General features: G+C 34.8%; 1 protein-coding gene across 5 annotated transcripts in view; it reads left to right on the top strand.

Moving 5' to 3' along the window:
• The window catches only part of CDH18 (cadherin 18, type 2), a 522,827-nt gene that overhangs the window by 439,226 nt on the left and 64,768 nt on the right, over nt 1–18,833 (top strand). For all 5 annotated transcript variants that reach the window (XM_014941039.1, XM_014941041.1, XM_014941037.1 and 2 more), the window contains one exon: nt 9,353–9,520. In XM_014941039.1, the coding sequence (XP_014796525.1) occupies nt 9,353–9,520 (168 nt within the window). The remainder of the gene's footprint in view (nt 1–9,352; nt 9,521–18,833) is intronic.

Raw genomic sequence — 18,833 nt, 5'->3', positions numbered from 1 at the left:
CACTCAGGGAATTTGCTTGAAAGAACGCTTAAGTCTATTTTGCCATCTGAAAATTCATAGGAACTTATGTGTAATTTGTACTTCAGAAGAAGCAACTTGCACATTTTCAGGACGTAACATGTTGATAAATGATTTATGGAGGAAATGGAGGAATTGGCCCCTTTCTCAACTCTTTTCAGAATCTGCACATAAATAAAACAGGCAGAATTTTCCTATTTTTCATGGTGAAATGTTGCGTCTTCTAGAAACAGCCCTAGATTAATGGAGAACTATAATTATTGTCCTGTTCCAAAACCTGGAAAGGTGATAGATTCTCCCTGAATAAAGAAGTAGATAAGGAAATCTGCAGACTGTAAATGTGTGTCAGTTTTCTGAAAGGTCAAGCAAAAGGAAATCTGCAACAGGAGACTGGTAAATTTCAGCAAAAAGAAGAAAGAAAAATAGGCTGAGAAAGAACTTAGCTGGTAAAAAAGTAGAAATAGCAATGTTCCCTTTCAATGTGTTTTTCTGGGTAATAGGTCATGATAAAGAAACCCGATTTCTTTGTTTTATGAAATCGCAAGTTACATTGAAAAAGATAACTGCAGTGTCACATGCCATTCCAGTTAAATACATAGCAATAAGTAGTAGCAACAAAGCACATACGAAATGGCTATGAACTGGCTACCTGGGTGGTAGTAAAAAGTTGACATGAAGGCAGAATCTTCATGAAAGAGATTCCACCAGGGAAGTGGTGTAATACCGGCTCTACTCAGCTTCTTTCTGTGTATATTAAAAGTTAACATTAGACTACTGCTGGTAAAATTTTTAGATGGCACAAAAATGGCAGAATGCTGAATAAAGGTGAAGACAGCACATTCTGTCAAAATAACCCAAATTATTTGGGATCCTGTGCCACTCAATGCAATAAATGCAAAGTCGTGCAGTTACGATTGAAGAGGATGGGACTATATACAGGAGAACCATAGGTATGTAAGCAAGGGTAAAGCAGCTCAAAATGAGTTCCCCAAGAAGTAATGAGCTAAAAAAAAAGTCTTTAGATATTTTAAAAGATTAGGAATGTCAGAGGTTGGTAATGGGGGGGGTAGCTTTGTTGAAATGTCAATATTAATTTCGTTTGTTGGTATTTTTTTAAAAAAACGGAAAACTGGAAAGAGCAAATAACACTTAAGTTATGAGTGGGAGAAAAGACTTTACAGTGAAAAGTTTTTTGCTTATTTGGTTTAGCAGAAAGGTTAGCTACATGAGAATACAGCAGTACCTTTAAAAGAGAAATGCTGGGAACAGTCTGAAAGAGGGTAACAGGAGTCAGTGGTTTGAAATTAAATGTGCACGCTACCAAATGAAGGGCAGACCTTTGACTTTATGATTAATAACTGGAATATTCAGCCAAGGAAATAGGTAATATTTTCTACCTCTTGATCACTTCAGCTCAAAATTACATGCTTTCAGGAGGACGTGCTTTAGCCAAAAATCAGACTGATAGGTTCAGTATAGTGCTAGTTCAGTTGAAGGTCTGAGATGTCTGGGGGGTCTGGTGATCCCATTGGCTTTGAACAGTGAACCCATTAGATAAAGAATTCACCATTAATCTTGAAGACCTCAGTTTTTTGAAAGAATGTATTTTGACTGTGGATGCATAAGGTTGTGTAAACTATACTAAAAATCTAAGCTATACTTAGATTTCTTTCCAAGGTAAGGATTGTTGCTTAAAAAGAGTTTAAATCTTTAATATTTGAATGATTACAAGCACTGTACCTAATCAAGTGTTAAGTCATGTAATGTGTTTGGAGAAAAATATTGCTTGCTTAAATAGAAAAAGCCAGGTTTCTGGCTTCCAGTGACTCTCCTGCCCAACTCTTGGGGTACCAAGTGGCAGCTGCCCCCCACTGACTCCTTTTAGAGATTCTGAAAATAATTTGGAAACTGAAACCTCATTTTCTTATAGTCCAGCTCATGCTTGTTTAGATGGTTATGTAAGCTGGTTTCCTTCAACGAGAAAATATTTGAAGAACTGATGCTGTATGTCTTGCTGGATCCAGCTTAATCTAATGACTCTGTACTTTATCGTTACCATGACAGAAGCACATCATTCCGTCCCATTTCTACTGACTGTTTCTGTTAAAATATATTTCCATCCTGTCTGTACTACAATCTGACCACTATTTTACTCACTATGATTAACTCTTCTCTGCTACTTTTAAACACAGAAAAAAGTATTTATAAACAGTACTTCAAGTTGCAGCCATACAGCCTGCCAGATGCCACTGGGGTTGTGCATGTAAACTCAGGTTTACAGTCCCACCTACACAGAGGTCCTCAGACATTAGAACCATGTCTGCACAACTCAAACAAATGAGAAGACAGGTACCTTTACAGCCATATAAAGCCACACCAGGCATAGGTTTGTTGAAAGAGTTTGAGTTGTGATTGAATAATGAGATCTGCACCAAAAAAAAAGTCATTAGTTTTCTGAAACTGAGATGTCTGGATGTCTGGACCAAAGTGAAAAGTTGATGCTTACAGGAGCGACAACAATCAGTGGAATAAAACAACAATCCACTGCCACTAAACCCAGAAAATCTCTCTTTCATAGCATAGTGACGTGGAAGTAGCAGCAATCTGAAAACAATGGAACAAGTACAGCACTTCAGTGGGAAAACGTCCCTGATAATAGTATCCTGCTGATTAGACCAGCCTACAAGAGGCTTAGAGAAATGTACTTAAGAAACTGTGAACCATACTAACTGAAACAGAGCTGGCAAACCTGATGTTTGTATACATACACTTTAACTGTTGGCAAGAGAAAACATGACAACTTTCTGGTCAAATAGGGTGGCCACTTGCTGTGCTATTTCTGTAACAGATATTCCTTTGATTTGCAGAAATTACATATGGCAGATTAGAGTTTCTTGTTTGCTGTCTGGGAGGCAGCATGGCAGAAAATTCTTAATTTAATTCATTTGAATATGCTTTATATTATGAAAACAGTGGAAGGTGCTATGATTACATTTGGCATCCATGCAATTGCCACATAAATTAGTGTATTTTCCACTCAGTCAGTGAAGCTTTCTTCAAATTAATTAATTCAGGAGGCTTCAGCACAAGACTTCTTCATTTTTCAAATTCAGACTTGTACTCATCAAGATTTTTGAGAAGGCTATATTTACTAATAGTAAATTGAATTGATTTCTTTTTTTCCATTATAGTATAATCAATCTGGTTAACCCCCCTCTTCTTTTAATATTAGATGAGCACGATTGTAACTTACTCTTTTAAAAAAAAACTTACTACTTTCTTTTTAAAATATACTTATTTTTCAGCATTTCCTATTTTTTACAGCAATTGTCTTTCAATGTTGGATTCATGTATTTTTTTTCAATGATAATTTTCCTAGCAAGGGCATAGTGTCTTTCAGTACTATAATCATGACCGTAGAAGAAAATTGACCATTCTAATTTTTACAGCGCTTTGACTTTTATCCATGAAGTCTCTAGTGATGTCCCTGTAAAGGAATAAAGTGTATGTTAGTTATATAAAGTAGGTCTGCCTCAAAGGCCCAGATTAAAACATCTGTGTTATAAAAGCATTCAGAATGTGGGGTATGAACAAAATGTCTGTATTGCATATTTTGTTTATAGTTATAGTTTGAACTAAATCAGAACTCCAAGTCAAAGTGTACTAGGAGTTCTAAATTTGAAGTTTATTTTGAAGTTTTAAGAAAAAAGAATTGCATCTGGTGTCTGGTACCTGCTCAGATTTTGTCCTAAAATGAAAACCCAACAAAAACAGTACTTCTTTCTCTTAAAAGGGCTGTATCTGATTCTTTCAAGGTACTTAATATTAGATTTTGAAATCTATTTTAATATATACGATGTATTCAATATATACAATAAATACATTATCTACAATATATTCAGAATATTAAGTTACAATAAAATAATCTAGCTACATATCCTAAAGCAAAGTGGTGATAAAAATAGAGCTTTTATTTACAAAATAAAAATAATATTAATGAAATTGCCATCTGCAATAGTTTATTTCCCTCAGTAATTAAAAAAAAATACACATTTATTCAGTTATTAAATAGATATTTAAAATTATATTTGAACAATTGAGTGGTTGTGATCATGACAAGACAGATATATAAAAAATTAGAATATTGGAGATCTAGAATGACCTACTGGTCCTTCAGAAAATCTCTAGTGACCAGGCTCATGATCCAGCAACGGAATGGAAGTTTTCCAAAAAAACAAAAAAATTAACTTGCCCATCACAAACTTATTTGTCGTTAAAGTGGAGCTGTTTTGTTTGGTTTAATTTTTTTCTGACTGGATAGAAAATCTTTTCGCTCAAAATGTTAAAATGAACCGTGGTTTATTCTGGGAAGGTTCCATTCACACCTCATGCAGGAGTAGGCTGTAAAAGAAAGCTGACTAAAATTCTGTAGCCGTTACTGAATCTAAAATAAGATTTTATTTTGTATAAATAACAAGATAAATTATTTCAAATATGCTGGACTGTTAGGTGAGTAAGTAATTACTTTGGTAAATGCATAGTTAGGCACTTGGCTGTGGCAGACATTTTCTTAATATTGAATTAAAAAGTCTTGATTTTTACAGTCTTATTTACAGTTGAGCCTTCTGTTGTAGCTCTTCTTAAATGCAAGTAAAGTGGTTCTTCACAGAATGCTAAAAACCACAACATAACACATTGTCAGATGCTGCAGAGCACAGAAGTATCTTAAAGAAAACTTGGGGAAAAAAGGGAATTGACTGCATTTCAGTATCAGGAATTAATCTGGAGAGCCTGACTGGAGAAGGAAGTAAAACTTGCCAAAAAAAAATTTATTTTCAGGGCTTTCTCAAATCCAGAGGCATTGACTAAAAGGAAAGGAAAGAAGCTACCCACAGTAGCAGACATCTTAGTCTTTTTCCAGAGCTTGGCATCTGAATGTTCTTCTCAATCAATTTTGTCTGATGTTTTGAGGATAAACACAGGACGGTCATGAAGAAATTTCTTGATTGCAAAAAGTTGTGAGCAATTATCAGTACAGAAGAAGAAGCTTATGTCTTTGAGGGCAAGAGCAAGAAGAACATACTGAAATTTTATAGTATTATGTAGTTGTTACGATGTGACCTCAGACAGCAACTAAACACCACACAGCTGCTCTCTCAGTCCCTGCTGATGCGATGGGAGAGAGAGTCAGAAGAGTAAAGGTGAGAAAACTCATGGGTTGAGATAAAGACAGTTTAATTAGTAAAGCAAAAGCTGCACACACAAGCAAACAAAAGAAGGAGTTAGTTTACTACTTCCAGTTGGTAGGCAGGTGTTCAGCCATATCCGGGAACGCAGGGCTCCATCACACGTAGTGGTTACTTGGGATGACAAATGCCATAACAAATGCCATTAGTTGCAGGACTAATTTATAATTATCTGGACAATGCTCTTGCTCATATTGTTTAGTTTTAGGTAGTCCTGTGAGGAGCAGGGAGTTGGACTTGATGATCCTTATGGGTCTCTTCCAACTTGAGACATTCTGTGATTTTACAGTAAGGCTTGTCTAATTAATTTGTAAGAGTCATTGGAGGAGATATTCAAAAGATGAATTGACATGGTGCTCGGGAATATGGTTTAGTGTTGGTGCATGTGTTTTGTTTGTTTTTTGGGTTTTGGGGTGGGTTTTTTTTGTTGTTTGGTTTTTGGGGTTTTTTTATGGTTGGTCTAGATGATCTTAAAGGTCCCTTCCAACTTAGGCAATTCTGTGATTCTGAGATTGTCCTGAGTATAGTAGTCAATCATAGATGAATCACCAGTGTGATGTAATCTGGGGAAAAAAAAAAAATATATTAGAAAAGGTGGTGATAAAATCTCATCTGGAATGTAGGTAGGTTTCTGGTCATACGTAGTCAGGGAAGATAAATTCAAATTGGAAAATGTGCTTTCCAAGAGTGTGAAATTTCTCAGAGATTGTCAGAGAAAAAAACACCAAAAAAATCATGTAATTTAGATGTGAATAAAGTTACAAGAAGTTAGACAAAAAGTGTTCCGAGAGAGCCTTCCATGTGGGAAAACACATCACACATTATTTTAAGATTAAAATAGCTGTGACTAAACTTGGCAGACCAGAGTTCCAGAGCTGTCCCCTTCTCAACTCTATTCAAAAAGATCTAAACCACCACATGTAGTACATGTTTTTTGACAAAGTAGTCAAACTTCTATAAGAATTCTTGTTTTAATACCAGAAACAGCGTGGAGCATCCCTGTAATTATGTCTACATTTTGCTTTCTGTTTTTTCTTTATTTCCTTCCTTAGTAAAAATGATTAAATATTGGAAACATAGTTGACAAGTATTCAGTTAACAAAGTTGCAGTGTTGCTTAGAAAATGTGAGGCAAAATTAAGGCTGTGTTTAAGTTAAAAAACCTGTGACAGTTTTCTTTTTTCAGCTTCTTTCCTTGCTGTTTCAGACAGGGAGATATCTTCCTTAGTATGAACTTCCTGTCTTCTTGTTTGATATGTAGGAGCCCCTGCCACGTATACTGAAGATACCCAGGGACAATTCCTACTTTATAAGGAACTGCAGGAGCATTTCATATTATCTTATTGGTAAAGGCAACTAAGAAATTTCTCCATACGCCTCTTGGGGTCATTGGAGAAATTTGAAATGATGCATGATTTTAGTGCTACACTGCCAGAAAAATTAGTGGAGCTGCTAATGACAGGATAGAGCATTAGGGTCTGCATAGTATTTACATATTCCATACTGATGACAGTATGATGATAATTTTGGGATGTATATAAGTATACACAACCAAGAAAACAGAGAGCTAAATCTTCCCTTGTTTCCTGTCTTTCAGCACCAGTTGTGCATTTTTTTTTATTCTAAGCTTTGGAACAAGATTTTATAATTAAAAACTTGCCCACTTTAATTTACTCAGTTTTTAGAAAAGAGGAATCTGATGCAAGTGGGAGAGATCAAATGATTAGTCATCCAAAAATCCTTATTAACTGTCTACAAGCATTGATTCAGTACTGAATCCCTTGAAGCTAAAAGGAAGAGGATAACAATTGTAATTCTGAGGAATTTCTCTTTGTTTATATTAGTTTAAAAATATAAGAGACTAGTGTAATTATGAGGATTGTACAAAAAACAGATGTTCCACTGTGAAAAATTCAGTCTGTTTAAAATTGAAATGGAATTTAAAAAAAAAAAATCTCATACCCCCTTCATGATGAACATTATAGATGAACATTATAGATGAACATTAAATGTTTCAGTAAATTTGGTTTCAATGTGAAAAATTGAAGTAATTGATTTGAAAAGTGTCAAAGCAGGACATTTTTAATTTCAATACTTTTCTATCTTCCTTTTTTTTCAACAAAATGAAATATCAGAACTGTAATACCAGATTTTGTGAACAATATTGATTTTGATGAAATGGCATATTTAAGTCATATCAGTTCCTTTTATTCAAATTTCTCCTTGACTTTCTGGTGTAATATATGTAAATTGTGGTTAATTTCAGTATATCATGGTGAAATTTGTGGAAAAAGATCTGTTGCTAACTGTGTCATGTAAAGGAAAAAAACATCAGCTAGAACAGACTGGTGTACTATTTTTAGCCACCTTGTCCAGAATCTACGCTTCTGAAGGGATGAAAAACTTACAGTGTAAAACTGTGTTAAAATCATTATGAATCTTCATGGATACTTCATGGATACTTTAAAATATTATTCTTTGTGGATAATTCTGCTATTTACGTATAATTTGTTTTTAGAATAGAATGGAAACAATGGTGTAGGCTACATGAAAATTTCGTTTTGTATGTAATAATGGCTAAATGATTTTACTGAAGAAATGCAAAGTGATTTTCAAGTACAAGAAAAGCAATGTTCTGAAAATCAATTTTTATGTCATCTGAGACTGGAAATCTAAAGCCTTGAGTCATGCTGTACAGCATGTTTTCTAGAAAAGCAAGGCTTTTCTTAAGTTGTTCTGTATTAATGGCTATTATATGTTTAAAATTTACCCAGAAGCAATATCTGATAATCCTATGGTATATTTTCTTACTAGTTAAACAGTCACTCAGTTTAAGAGTCCAAACTTAAGTTCTGCTAAAAATTTAGGGTTTTCAAAATTTGCTGATAATAAATTTAACATTTCAAATATTTCCTTATTTTTTCCTTATATTTTCCTTATTATTTCTGTTAACTTGCTTCAGTCTACCTGTCTTTTATGGACTGGTGAACCCAGATGTGACTTCACCAGTGGTGAGCAGAGGAGAAGGATCCCCTGCCTTGAGCTGCTGGCAGTGCTTTTCTAAATGCAGCCTGGGATGCTGTTGGCTTTGTTTACTGCAAGGGCATATTGCTGGCTCATGACCAACTTGAGGACCCACTCGATCCTTTTCTGTAATCCTGCTCCCCAGCTAGTCTGTCCACAGTATGTACTGATTCCCCGTCACGAGGCTCGACGTTTTCCTTTATTGAACTCCATGAGGTTTCTGTTAGCCTGTGATCAAAGAAATTAGCAGGGGATAATTTAGAGGCATCATCATAAGTGAAAAAGATCACATAACTGAAACTGAGCCCAGAAGGTTGACTGTTCCTACTTTGTTGTAGTCTTTGCTTCTGCATGTGTAATTGACTAAAAGTTAAAAAAAAATTCTGATGGTGCTGGATAAAAATAAATACAATTTTAGAATCACTTAATTTTAGCTTTATACTATAGTAAAACCAATAATAGTTTATCTTTCATTTTGCAGATATGTATTAGGTAAGTCAAACTTATGAACATGTATGAACATTTATATGAAATGTATATGATTGACATGTATCAAATACAGTTTTTTGAGATTTGTCAAATAAGAAAGTTTGACTTCAGGGTAGTCTTAAAAGGTATGTCATATTTTAATTCAGAAATTAACTTTTCTTAAAAAGCAATTTGTGTCTGGTAAAAGTTCCCATTCATTAATATTTCTATTAAGTAGCTATTTAAATAGTTACAATATCTGAGAAAACACTGGAATTTTGACAATGTACCTTTCAGCTAGAACTGTTCTATAAGTTGGATTAATTATTTATTAATATAATAGTTGGTTTAGTATTTATGATTTTAATTTCTTCATATCCTCAAGCAACTAACATTTTTATATTTGTATATATTTTTATACGTACATATATATATATATAAAACCACAACTAATTGATTGTAGAAAAGCTTTGCATTTCCAGAAAATCTGCCATGTCTCACCTTTCCTGAAAAGAAAGGTTATGCCCAGCCTTTCCTCTTGCTAGAAAAAGCTAATCCTGATCTTTCTTTTGTTTGTTTGTTTTCTTTCCCTCACAGGAGTCATCAGGACTGCCTTGCACAACATGGACAGGGAAGCCAGAGAACATTATTCTGTTGTCATTCAAGCCAAAGATATGGCTGGGCAGGTCGGAGGGCTGTCAGGGTCAACAACTGTAAATATCACACTCACTGATGTCAACGACAATCCACCCAGGTTTCCTCAGAGTATGTACAATTTCAGCGTATAATTGATTTGAAAATCGTGTTGGTTTTCAGTAAAGTAAGAAGCTATTAGTGGAATTTAATTAGTATTCAAATTCATGGGGAAAAGGCAGCTCAGGAGTGTTTGGATTCACCAATATTTTTCTCTTTCCATTAAGCATTGAGTAAGTGTGAGATGGGTGACAAAGGAATACTTTTGTCATATACGAGTTATTCTCCAGTCCTTTTTGAATGTATATTTCAATAATGGTGTGATTTTGATCCCACAAGTGAATTTCATTGTTCCCATGGCAAACAACAACAAAAGATAACACACTGAAACATTGAATCCAGCATGCCTTTGGCTGCTTCCATACACATCTATCAATTTTTTTCTTCTGTTTCTTTGTACCCACGCAAACTTTTAAGATCACTTTTTACATTGCAAATGGTCAAAAACTAAACTGTTTCTCACTGGTGTTGAGTTACGTTGGAGTTTGTCTTTACCCTAGTTAAATGAATTGTCGGTTTTCATGTCAAACTGAATGCACTGGCAGGCATATATGAAAATTATATGCTAGAATACTCTTAGAATATCTTAATATGACCTCCAATAGGAAGTTCATTTCTATCCAACTCGTGCGCACATTGATCTGACAGCAGCTGGAGTCTTGTAGGAATTCTGAATTCAGTTGACAATTTATTTAAAAGTCTTCTGGAACGTAATTGCATCGCTAAACCTACTTACCTTGCAGATTGGCTCAAGGCCAATAAGAATATTGTAATCTGGACTCAGAAGTTGCGTGAGCCCTTGTAGAACATAATGGGCTAGTAGCTATAGGTACATCCACTGGGAAACGCATTAAGCTGTTTGAATGAGAAGATTTATAAACAATAAGAGAGATTGCAAAGCTCTAGGGAAGAACAAAGCTCCCTGGCAGTATCACATTATGTAAAATCTGGTCAAGCAGTAAGAAGGCTCATTAAAAGTATTGTAGAAATGAATATTTTCCTGTGCCTCACAAACACATAAAAACATAAAGCCTTTAAAACACATCCTTAAGTAAAGTATATTTGATTTTATGTTCCACAGAACTGTCATTGCATCCATCACTCTATTTAATACTTCCTAACTATTGGAAAGGCAAAAGGTAAGGCATACCTTTGAAAAAAAATGTAACATCTAAAATAGTTAAAGAAGAAAAAATGGCCTAAATTTCCTGCAGCTCAGAGACAAATGGATCCCTACTTTTCAGGTTTCAAGAATTGACCTCATTTATTTTTAATGGAAGGTTTGGGATATTAAACTGACTGGCAGGCAGAACTGTACCTTGGCACATATATTTCTTTATCAACATTTTTTCAGAAATGGAAGAAATATAAAATGTTCAGATTATATTCTATACATTTTAAGGGACTCTAATAATTGCAAAAAATAACACTGAAAACTACAAAATACTGTTTCACATTTAGTGAAAACACATTATTTAACAAAGCAAAATTAAAAATTGTATTTTAACATTTATAATTTTTAATAGAAATGTTAATCCTAGAACAAGTGTTGTAGAGTACAAACATTTGCTTTATCTATCCATAAACAGGATTACTATATCACAGTTCTGACTGTAACATTGCTTTTAAATTCCTTTTCAACAAGTATAATCTAAACCCTTTGCAAGTAGCTATATGTTAGTAATGTGGAATGAAAGTATAGATGGTGTAATATCAGGCCCTCTTACCATCATGAACTATTACAGTAATACATGAGTATTGCACCAATAGAAATAACTTCATTGTTTTCTTCTCCTTTCTTTGGATGCCATCATTTTCAGTTAAATTTCTCTTCGATTTTCTTGTTAGACGGAATGCTTAATGAGAATTACTGAGGTTTGTCACATTCAGAATTGAATGCAAGGCAAGCGCTAACCAAAACTGGGACAGGCTGAGCCTCAGCTAAACCGCAGACTCTCTTTTGGTTAGTTTCCTTCTCTCCATTACCATACTTGTGAGTTTTACATCTGACTCTTAACTGTATGAGTACTTTACTTGAGCACATGCTGGGAAGTACATCTAATCGATGCTTTTATTATTTGTTTTATTTAGGAATACGCTTTAAGGTACATATTTTAAAGATGGTATCTTTCTGGCTTTGGTAGGTCAGTGTTCATTAGAGATGCATATGAAGTAAGGTATGCAGGATTTGTTCCCCCTTAAAGAAATACTTTAAAAATCTATTCAAAACTTCAAAATAGAGATAGTAAATATATCTGTTTAAATGAATTTACTGTGGTTTTTTCTGTACTCACTCTAAATATAGCTGACTTTATTTCAAAGAAATTACTAATAGAAGATTAAAAAGTCTAGGAGGAAGAATATGATATATTACTGCATAATTTTATCAGTCTGATGGTTGCAGTTTTGAAATACATGGTAGTCTGAGGAATAGGAAACATAGCTGAAAAATTCTGCTTGCAAAACACTGTAGTATGTCTCAGGAGTAGGCACGTGGTTGTGAATTCAGAAGGAGAATAATCTGAACCCTCAAATACATTTTGCTTATCAATTACTTTAGTGCATCTTGTACGATACTGATTTCTTTTTCTTCATTACCATGGATTTACTTTTTTTAGAGAGTCCAGTTATAAATGAACTACCTATTTAATGTAAGCTGACAGACAGTGCTCTGCATGGGAAGATTTTTGCTTTTCAATAATCAGCATCTCTCACTTCGTGTTAGTTTTACCACTGATGGATCCACTTGGTTGATGGCTGAGGGTCCTAATTTCTTAGCAATAAGTTTATTTCAGTAATCTGATAAAATTCGCCCCGTCTACTGATGATACTGTTATCAGCCTTGAGTTACATCAGAATTTTCTGTATACATTTCTGTCATTAATTCTCTTTGGTCTTGTTTAGGATTAATAGATTCTGCATGTTTGCTTTGTTTAGGATGAATAGATTTTGATTGCATCAAGATCATCCCACTAGGCAGATGCTTCCACTGACATGTTTTGTATATCAAGTGCTAATGATTACACTCCAGACAGTGTGTAGGGCATATTTAGGAATTGTGTTTAGAGTCTAATTTTGCAAGGAAATTATTTCCCTTACACCCCATTTGTAGATTTCCTTGTTTGATACATCTAGCTCAGTTCCTTAGGATAAAGCAGAATTTAAATAGAAGTCCTGGTTTAATTCATTGGTGAGGCTTGGATGTTTCATGGCAGTATATAGGCATAAAGTGAAATTATGTATATGCATATTTGCTACATATTTGTAATACGCAAAATATGCAATATACACATATTTGCTTGGCTACACTTTTTACAATGTCATTGTATGAAAAAAGTACATAGCCATATTTAAATAGGAATGTTGTATGAAGATACTGCAGTTAGTTCTGAAAAAGTAAGGTCACATCCCAGAAGGAGACATTAACTCTGTTCTGTGCTAGTGAGGTGTCTACTATCCAGCCTTGTTAATATAATTCATTAGCTAATTAAGAGCAAAGGTATCTGCTCCTGATTTTCTTTTAGAATTTTACTCCAGTATAGTCCTTTCCATATCCACAGTTCCACATAGTACAGCCAGTTCCTATGATCCCCATTCATAACCATCATCATTGTCTCACTCCCCACTGCCATGCCTTGTAGGGCTGTCCCATCCTCCTGTGGTGACTAGTCCAGAGCCATCTGCCTCCTGATTGACCACTTGACTGCTGCCAAATGAGATCAGCTGAGCAGAATTTTCTCCAGTTTTCTTTTAGCAGGTGTTTCTCCTCTGTTCAACCAGTAATTGTTAAGAGGCTTGTAGAATCCTAATGTCTTTGAGGCCTCTGCCCATTTTTTTAGATTTGCCTGAAATTGGTCAGGGGTTAAAAGTTCCTGGAGATTATTGAACTAAAATGATTACAGAAGTTGTGTGTCCTCTGGTTTGGCTTAAGATTGTTGACATCTGATCAACTGCACGTTTATAAATTAGATTTTATTCATACCCAGTAGTCGAGTTACCTGTTTATTGTGTTTATGTGATGATGATTAGTCCAACAACGATCCAATATCCAGAGAGTATTAGGAAGCATTTAATTCCAGAAATTGTTCTACATTTAAATGTTGCTTATTTAATGAGGGTTTTTTTTCATTATAATTAGAGGAATGCCTTTTCATATTTCAGGCTACTACACTTACAACCTTTGTGGGTATTGCCAATAGCTGCTAGCTATAATATACTAAATGAAGGTAAAATTTATTGTCCCAAGTATCAGTTATTGCTGAAAAGGTGCTTAGGTCTTTTAGTAAAGCCTTTTTAAATCAAGCTAGAGGGACATGTAGAAAGTTGATTTAAAGCCAGAGAACGCTATTATTTTGTTCTTCAGAAGGTATATTCCTGCATGAAACTATTTCCTTTCTTCAAATGTGAAGTTACTATCCTGCAATGTCTATTGTAGTCTCATTTTTCTCATTCCTGTGTTTCACAGACAAGTTTTTGTACTGCCATGTTCACTGTTTGTTTCCACAGATGGTTCACAATTTAGAATATGCTTTTCTAGAATTATAGTTTACATATTGCCAACAATTTTTTATCATATATGTGTTCCAGGATGTCTAAAGCAATATAGATTATAATCATACTATTTGATTATTCTTTCCACCTGTAAGATTTAGGCAGGATCATTCTTCCTTCTAGCAGTTAGACAAAGTCGGCATCAGAAACAGCTTCTTTGGATAAATAGTAGATAGGATAAGCCTGGTGTGCATGATCAGTCTAATGAAAGGTAATTATTAACATCTCATTAAAAGACAAAATGAGTAACATTTTACTCATAACATTTTACTCATAAATGAGTAACATGCACAGGCCAGGGAAAATGCAAGGAAATTTGGTATTTCTAAGTTATAAGGAAATACAGTAGCCTCTTAGAGCTATTTTAATGGTATCTGCATAAATCAGGTTTTAGTTATTTGTGTATGAAAAGAAAGGTAGCAAGATTTTACGTTAAGAATGTTGTTAAGACTGTGTTTAAGATTGCTTTTGAAATCTGGCAATGCATTTCATGGGGTGTATACATTTTAGAAGCTGTACTCTTTGTTAAAGAAAACAGCTAGTAAAATTGGTTATAGTACATATTCACGTAATAGTCACGCAGCATAAGTTTGGTGCTAATGACTATTTTGCTTCTCTCATATTGTTAAAGGTGGAAAATTTCTTCAATTAGTTGTGTCTATAAGGTGCGTGCTCGGGTTCCAAAGTGAATGACCAGTGAGTGACATTTCCTTTGTGAGTACAGCTGGTGTTCAGTATACCGATTTTCTGCCTTTACAGAGAATCATCACAAACAGATCTCCAAGCCCCTTGACCTTAATTGTTCTTTCTTTAGAAATGGCTAAAGTTTCACATCAGAAACTGAATGTGAGGCAGGCGAATATGAGCTAGCAAGCTTCCATTTCTGTCATTTTTCAGAACTTCAGTTTCCCTCTGAGTCTGACAGCAAGGAGCCCATGTAAAAGGGAAAAATGCTATTATATGCTTGTATTTCTTGATGGTGTGTGACTTGAATGTGTCAGGCCAAGAGACAACAGCTGTTAGTCTTAAACATAAGACAGATATGCTACTTTTTCCATTCTCCAGAAGTATCTAGAATAAACTGCCTAGCAAGGCAGCTGCACAAGACAGTGGGCTGTTTAAAAAGCAGCTAGAATCAATACTGTTCCTCATGAAATGGACTCTTAAGAAGGACAAGGCTCAGTGATCTGACTAACCTAAAATTTCTGTCCTGTTGTATCTTTCTAACATGGTAGAATCAATCATTGCTCTGTGATTGCTTAAACACAGTGTTGTGAGATGAAGAATGCATTACTTAAGAGATTATGATGGTCATTAAGTACTTAAGAGAGTTAAGATATAAGAAATAAAATATTTGTATCTTTGAGTAGTACACGCTTCCATAGACTGGACAAATATTGTATAAAGCGATTTCTTTAATACTCTTCTCTTTCTTTTTGTAAGAAGATTGATATTTTCTCATATTTGCACAATATTTGAAGTTAAAGCTACCAAATTGTTTCATTTGTCATTGAAATCTGACATAAGTTGTTTAACAGCCTTTATCACATAGGAAGACTCATAATATTATGTTTCCTGAGCAGAATAAGGTGATTCCCATAATCAGATTTTTACTCTCAAAATTAAAAGAAATAAATGTAATACTTTTCAAGAGTACTTAAGTATCTGATTTAAAACTCTCCTTTAAGAAGAATTCATGACAATAAAACTTGATAGTAGAATTGGTTATGGAATCAAATATAAAGGGAAGCTTGGAGGGGCAAAAATATATTTATGTCAAAGTCTGACTAAATATTTGTGGAAAATACATGTACTGTATACTGAACTGTAATGCCAGCTGTGTGCATCAACTTTATTCACAGTTGGGTGGAGTCTAGCAGTGGTTTTTATTTCACTTAATTGAGTATTGTCTATCATGATAAAGTAGATTACTTGTCACATGTAGCATACGTATAAAAATTATTCTGAAATGTTCTGCACAGAAAAAAAACCCACGATATTTTTTGCAAGGGTTCTGAATGAGGCAGTAGTGGTTTTGGGAATCAGGAAAGTTGTTGCTTTTTCTTTGTTTATTGAGTGGAGAATTGGTAACAGTACCACTCCATTTTAAGGGCTGCTCTCCAGAACTGCCTTCATTTTCGTGTCCTTTATGATGCTAAACCCCAATGGGAGCACAATCCTAGTTCTGCTAATGCCAGGGAAAAGCAAACAAACAAACAATTAATCAGCAAAACCAAACACAGTCCAAATGGAGTGCATCCCTTTTTCAGGTGTTGCTATTGCTCTCTGCTGACCCAAGCTGCCTGATGTAGCCATGGTCCCCCTGTAAATGGCAAAGAATCTGCTCAACACAGCACAGCTCTAGAGACTCCTAGAAATCACGCTCAACCATTAAGTTGCTCATTAGCGATGATTATTGAGTGTATATGTTGTTGTGATTGTCATAGAAAATGTGGTTTTGGGTATCCAATACCTACAGGAAAGTACTGAATCTGAAAATCCAGAAAATCCAATTCCTTTCTGTTTCTGCTTTTACCTATGAGTGGCACAAACGTCACACTTTTTACAAGAAGTCGGAATACTATTGGCCCCTGAGAATTTGTCAAAAAGATCTCAGGTACTTTTAGTTATTTGTTATTATTGTTTAGTTATTTAACTAAGCTTATTTAGTTTAGATACCTGTCTGTAAAGGCAAAATTGCATGGAGCATAAATTAAACTCTTCACTGATTATAATCTTAATCACAAGTCTTCTTCCAGCTAAAGGAGTCAGTTGCATTTAAGAAGAATGTTGTTTTTTTAAACTGACCCAAGGGTGTTATGTTCTCCAGAGTTTCAAAGCAGGCAAAATGTTTGAGTTTTGAAGACTGTTTTTAGTGTCATATTTGCAAATAAGAAAGAATTTCACTTACACTTCAAATATTTTTAGAAGGTGGAAAAGCATTTTTTTTGGTTTTATGGGGTTTTTTTTTTTGGTCAGGGAAGAAGAATAAGCCAAACACCATGTTAAAAATTTCTTCCTTAGTCTAGCTTTGTGAAAGGGATATTGTCAACAGAAAGATTATTCAGAACAAAGACGGTAAATACAAAATTGACTGAGTTTCTGGAATTGTAGAAGTTACTGTATTCATAATGGTGATGGATTAAAATAGGTTTTATTATATTAAAATAAGCATAGTAAAGAAAGGTGTAACAAAAGTCCAAGAAATACTGTGAGAAGTGGACTTCTAAAAAACTGCAGTCTCAAAAGAGAAATCCAGAATGGAATGAAAACAAGCAACTCTGAATGAGTAATAACTTCGGAGCAGGTGGCCACCAAGCAAGTGGTGCATAGTCCACAGTTGATGCTGCACTTTAGTTTTATTAAAGATGGCTGGCAGTAACTGTGAGACATAACTTCATGAATGCCAGGAACAAAAATTCATGTGGGACCTCCAAAAGGTCATCTGACCCAAATCCCTGCTTAATTCATGTTCAGTCAGATCAAGTTGCTAAGGGCCTTGTCTTGAAGGATCCTTTTCAGGACCTTTTCTACAAAGCTGCTTTACAGGAGGTTGGCCCCGAGCATGTACTGGTGAATGGTGTAATTCCTTCCTTGGTGCCATTACTGAATGCTGGGAGGTTCCTGTCAGCACATTTCTTCAGCCTGCCTAGGTCCCTTTGAACAGACGGCCTGCCTTCCAGCTTACTGACCACTTCTCCCCAAGATAGTATTGTCCACTCGCTTGCTGCGGGTACGCACAACCCATCATTCAGGTCATTAATTCAAACATTAAATAATTTTGGCCACAGTTTTGATTCACGAACAACTATTTTTAATTGCTGACAGTTGAATATTGTGCTCATAATCATCAGACTTTGAGCCTCTCAGGCTCACTGTCCATTTATTCTCTGTATCTTACCAATTGGGCTCATGACTGAGTGTTTAGCTACTTGTAGGTTCAAGCAAACTTTCTTCACATAGCCCTTTGATATGTATTTAGAATATGGTGGTATTTTATGTTAAGGCAATCAGTTGCTGTGTTTTTTTAATTTGCCATTAGCTAGAGAAAGGCATCAGTGTATGACCTGTACTGTATGAATGAATGCATCTGTTGGTTCATCACCAAACAGCACTTATCCTCATGTTAATAAAATTATGCCTTGAATAAACAAGTAACAAGCAGGCCAAATATTTACTTATTTCTCTATTAGTTCGACATTATGCCTCTCCTGCCTGCCTTTGTTAAGTAAGGTAATTCCCACTGTGCAAGAGGACGTTATAACCTAGAAAAGTAAGTCAAAATTATCAACAGAGTCGATTAATGAATAAAAGAAAGTGAATAACATGCTTGTTGAGTTGCATTAAATCCTGTCATAATTCATTTTTTTAGAGAATCAGACAGAGAAGTTGCTTTTCTGAGAGTAAAACACAGCATTATAGGTTGCCTGCAGGCTAATTGAAATGAGATGTAAATAGTTCTACAGATCAATAAATTGTAGCATAATGGCAGATAAGCCATATAGTTTATTGAAAGATGAAGATCGCCTATATGTATTTCAACAATGTATCAGTAAGTATATGTTAAAGTCCTGCAAAGTGGTATGACTATCCTATACAGTATGTTAACTGTAAAAGAGTATAATTAACTCATGAGCTAAGTGAACACATCTGAGTGAACATTAACATAGAAGTTGAGAACAAAATCAGCCTCTACAGAATCTTGGTCCATAAGCCTCCTTTAGAACAATGTAGATCATCCCCAAGATTGTTTGAATTTTCTGCTTTACAGCGG

This window comes from Calidris pugnax, unplaced genomic scaffold (genome assembly GCF_001431845.1).
Source record: "Calidris pugnax isolate Ruff unplaced genomic scaffold, ASM143184v1 scaffold8, whole genome shotgun sequence".
Lineage (NCBI taxonomy): Eukaryota > Metazoa > Chordata > Aves > Charadriiformes > Scolopacidae > Calidris > Calidris pugnax.
The sequence above is the reverse complement of the archived record's forward strand: the minus strand, read 5'-3'. Positions and strand labels throughout refer to the sequence as shown.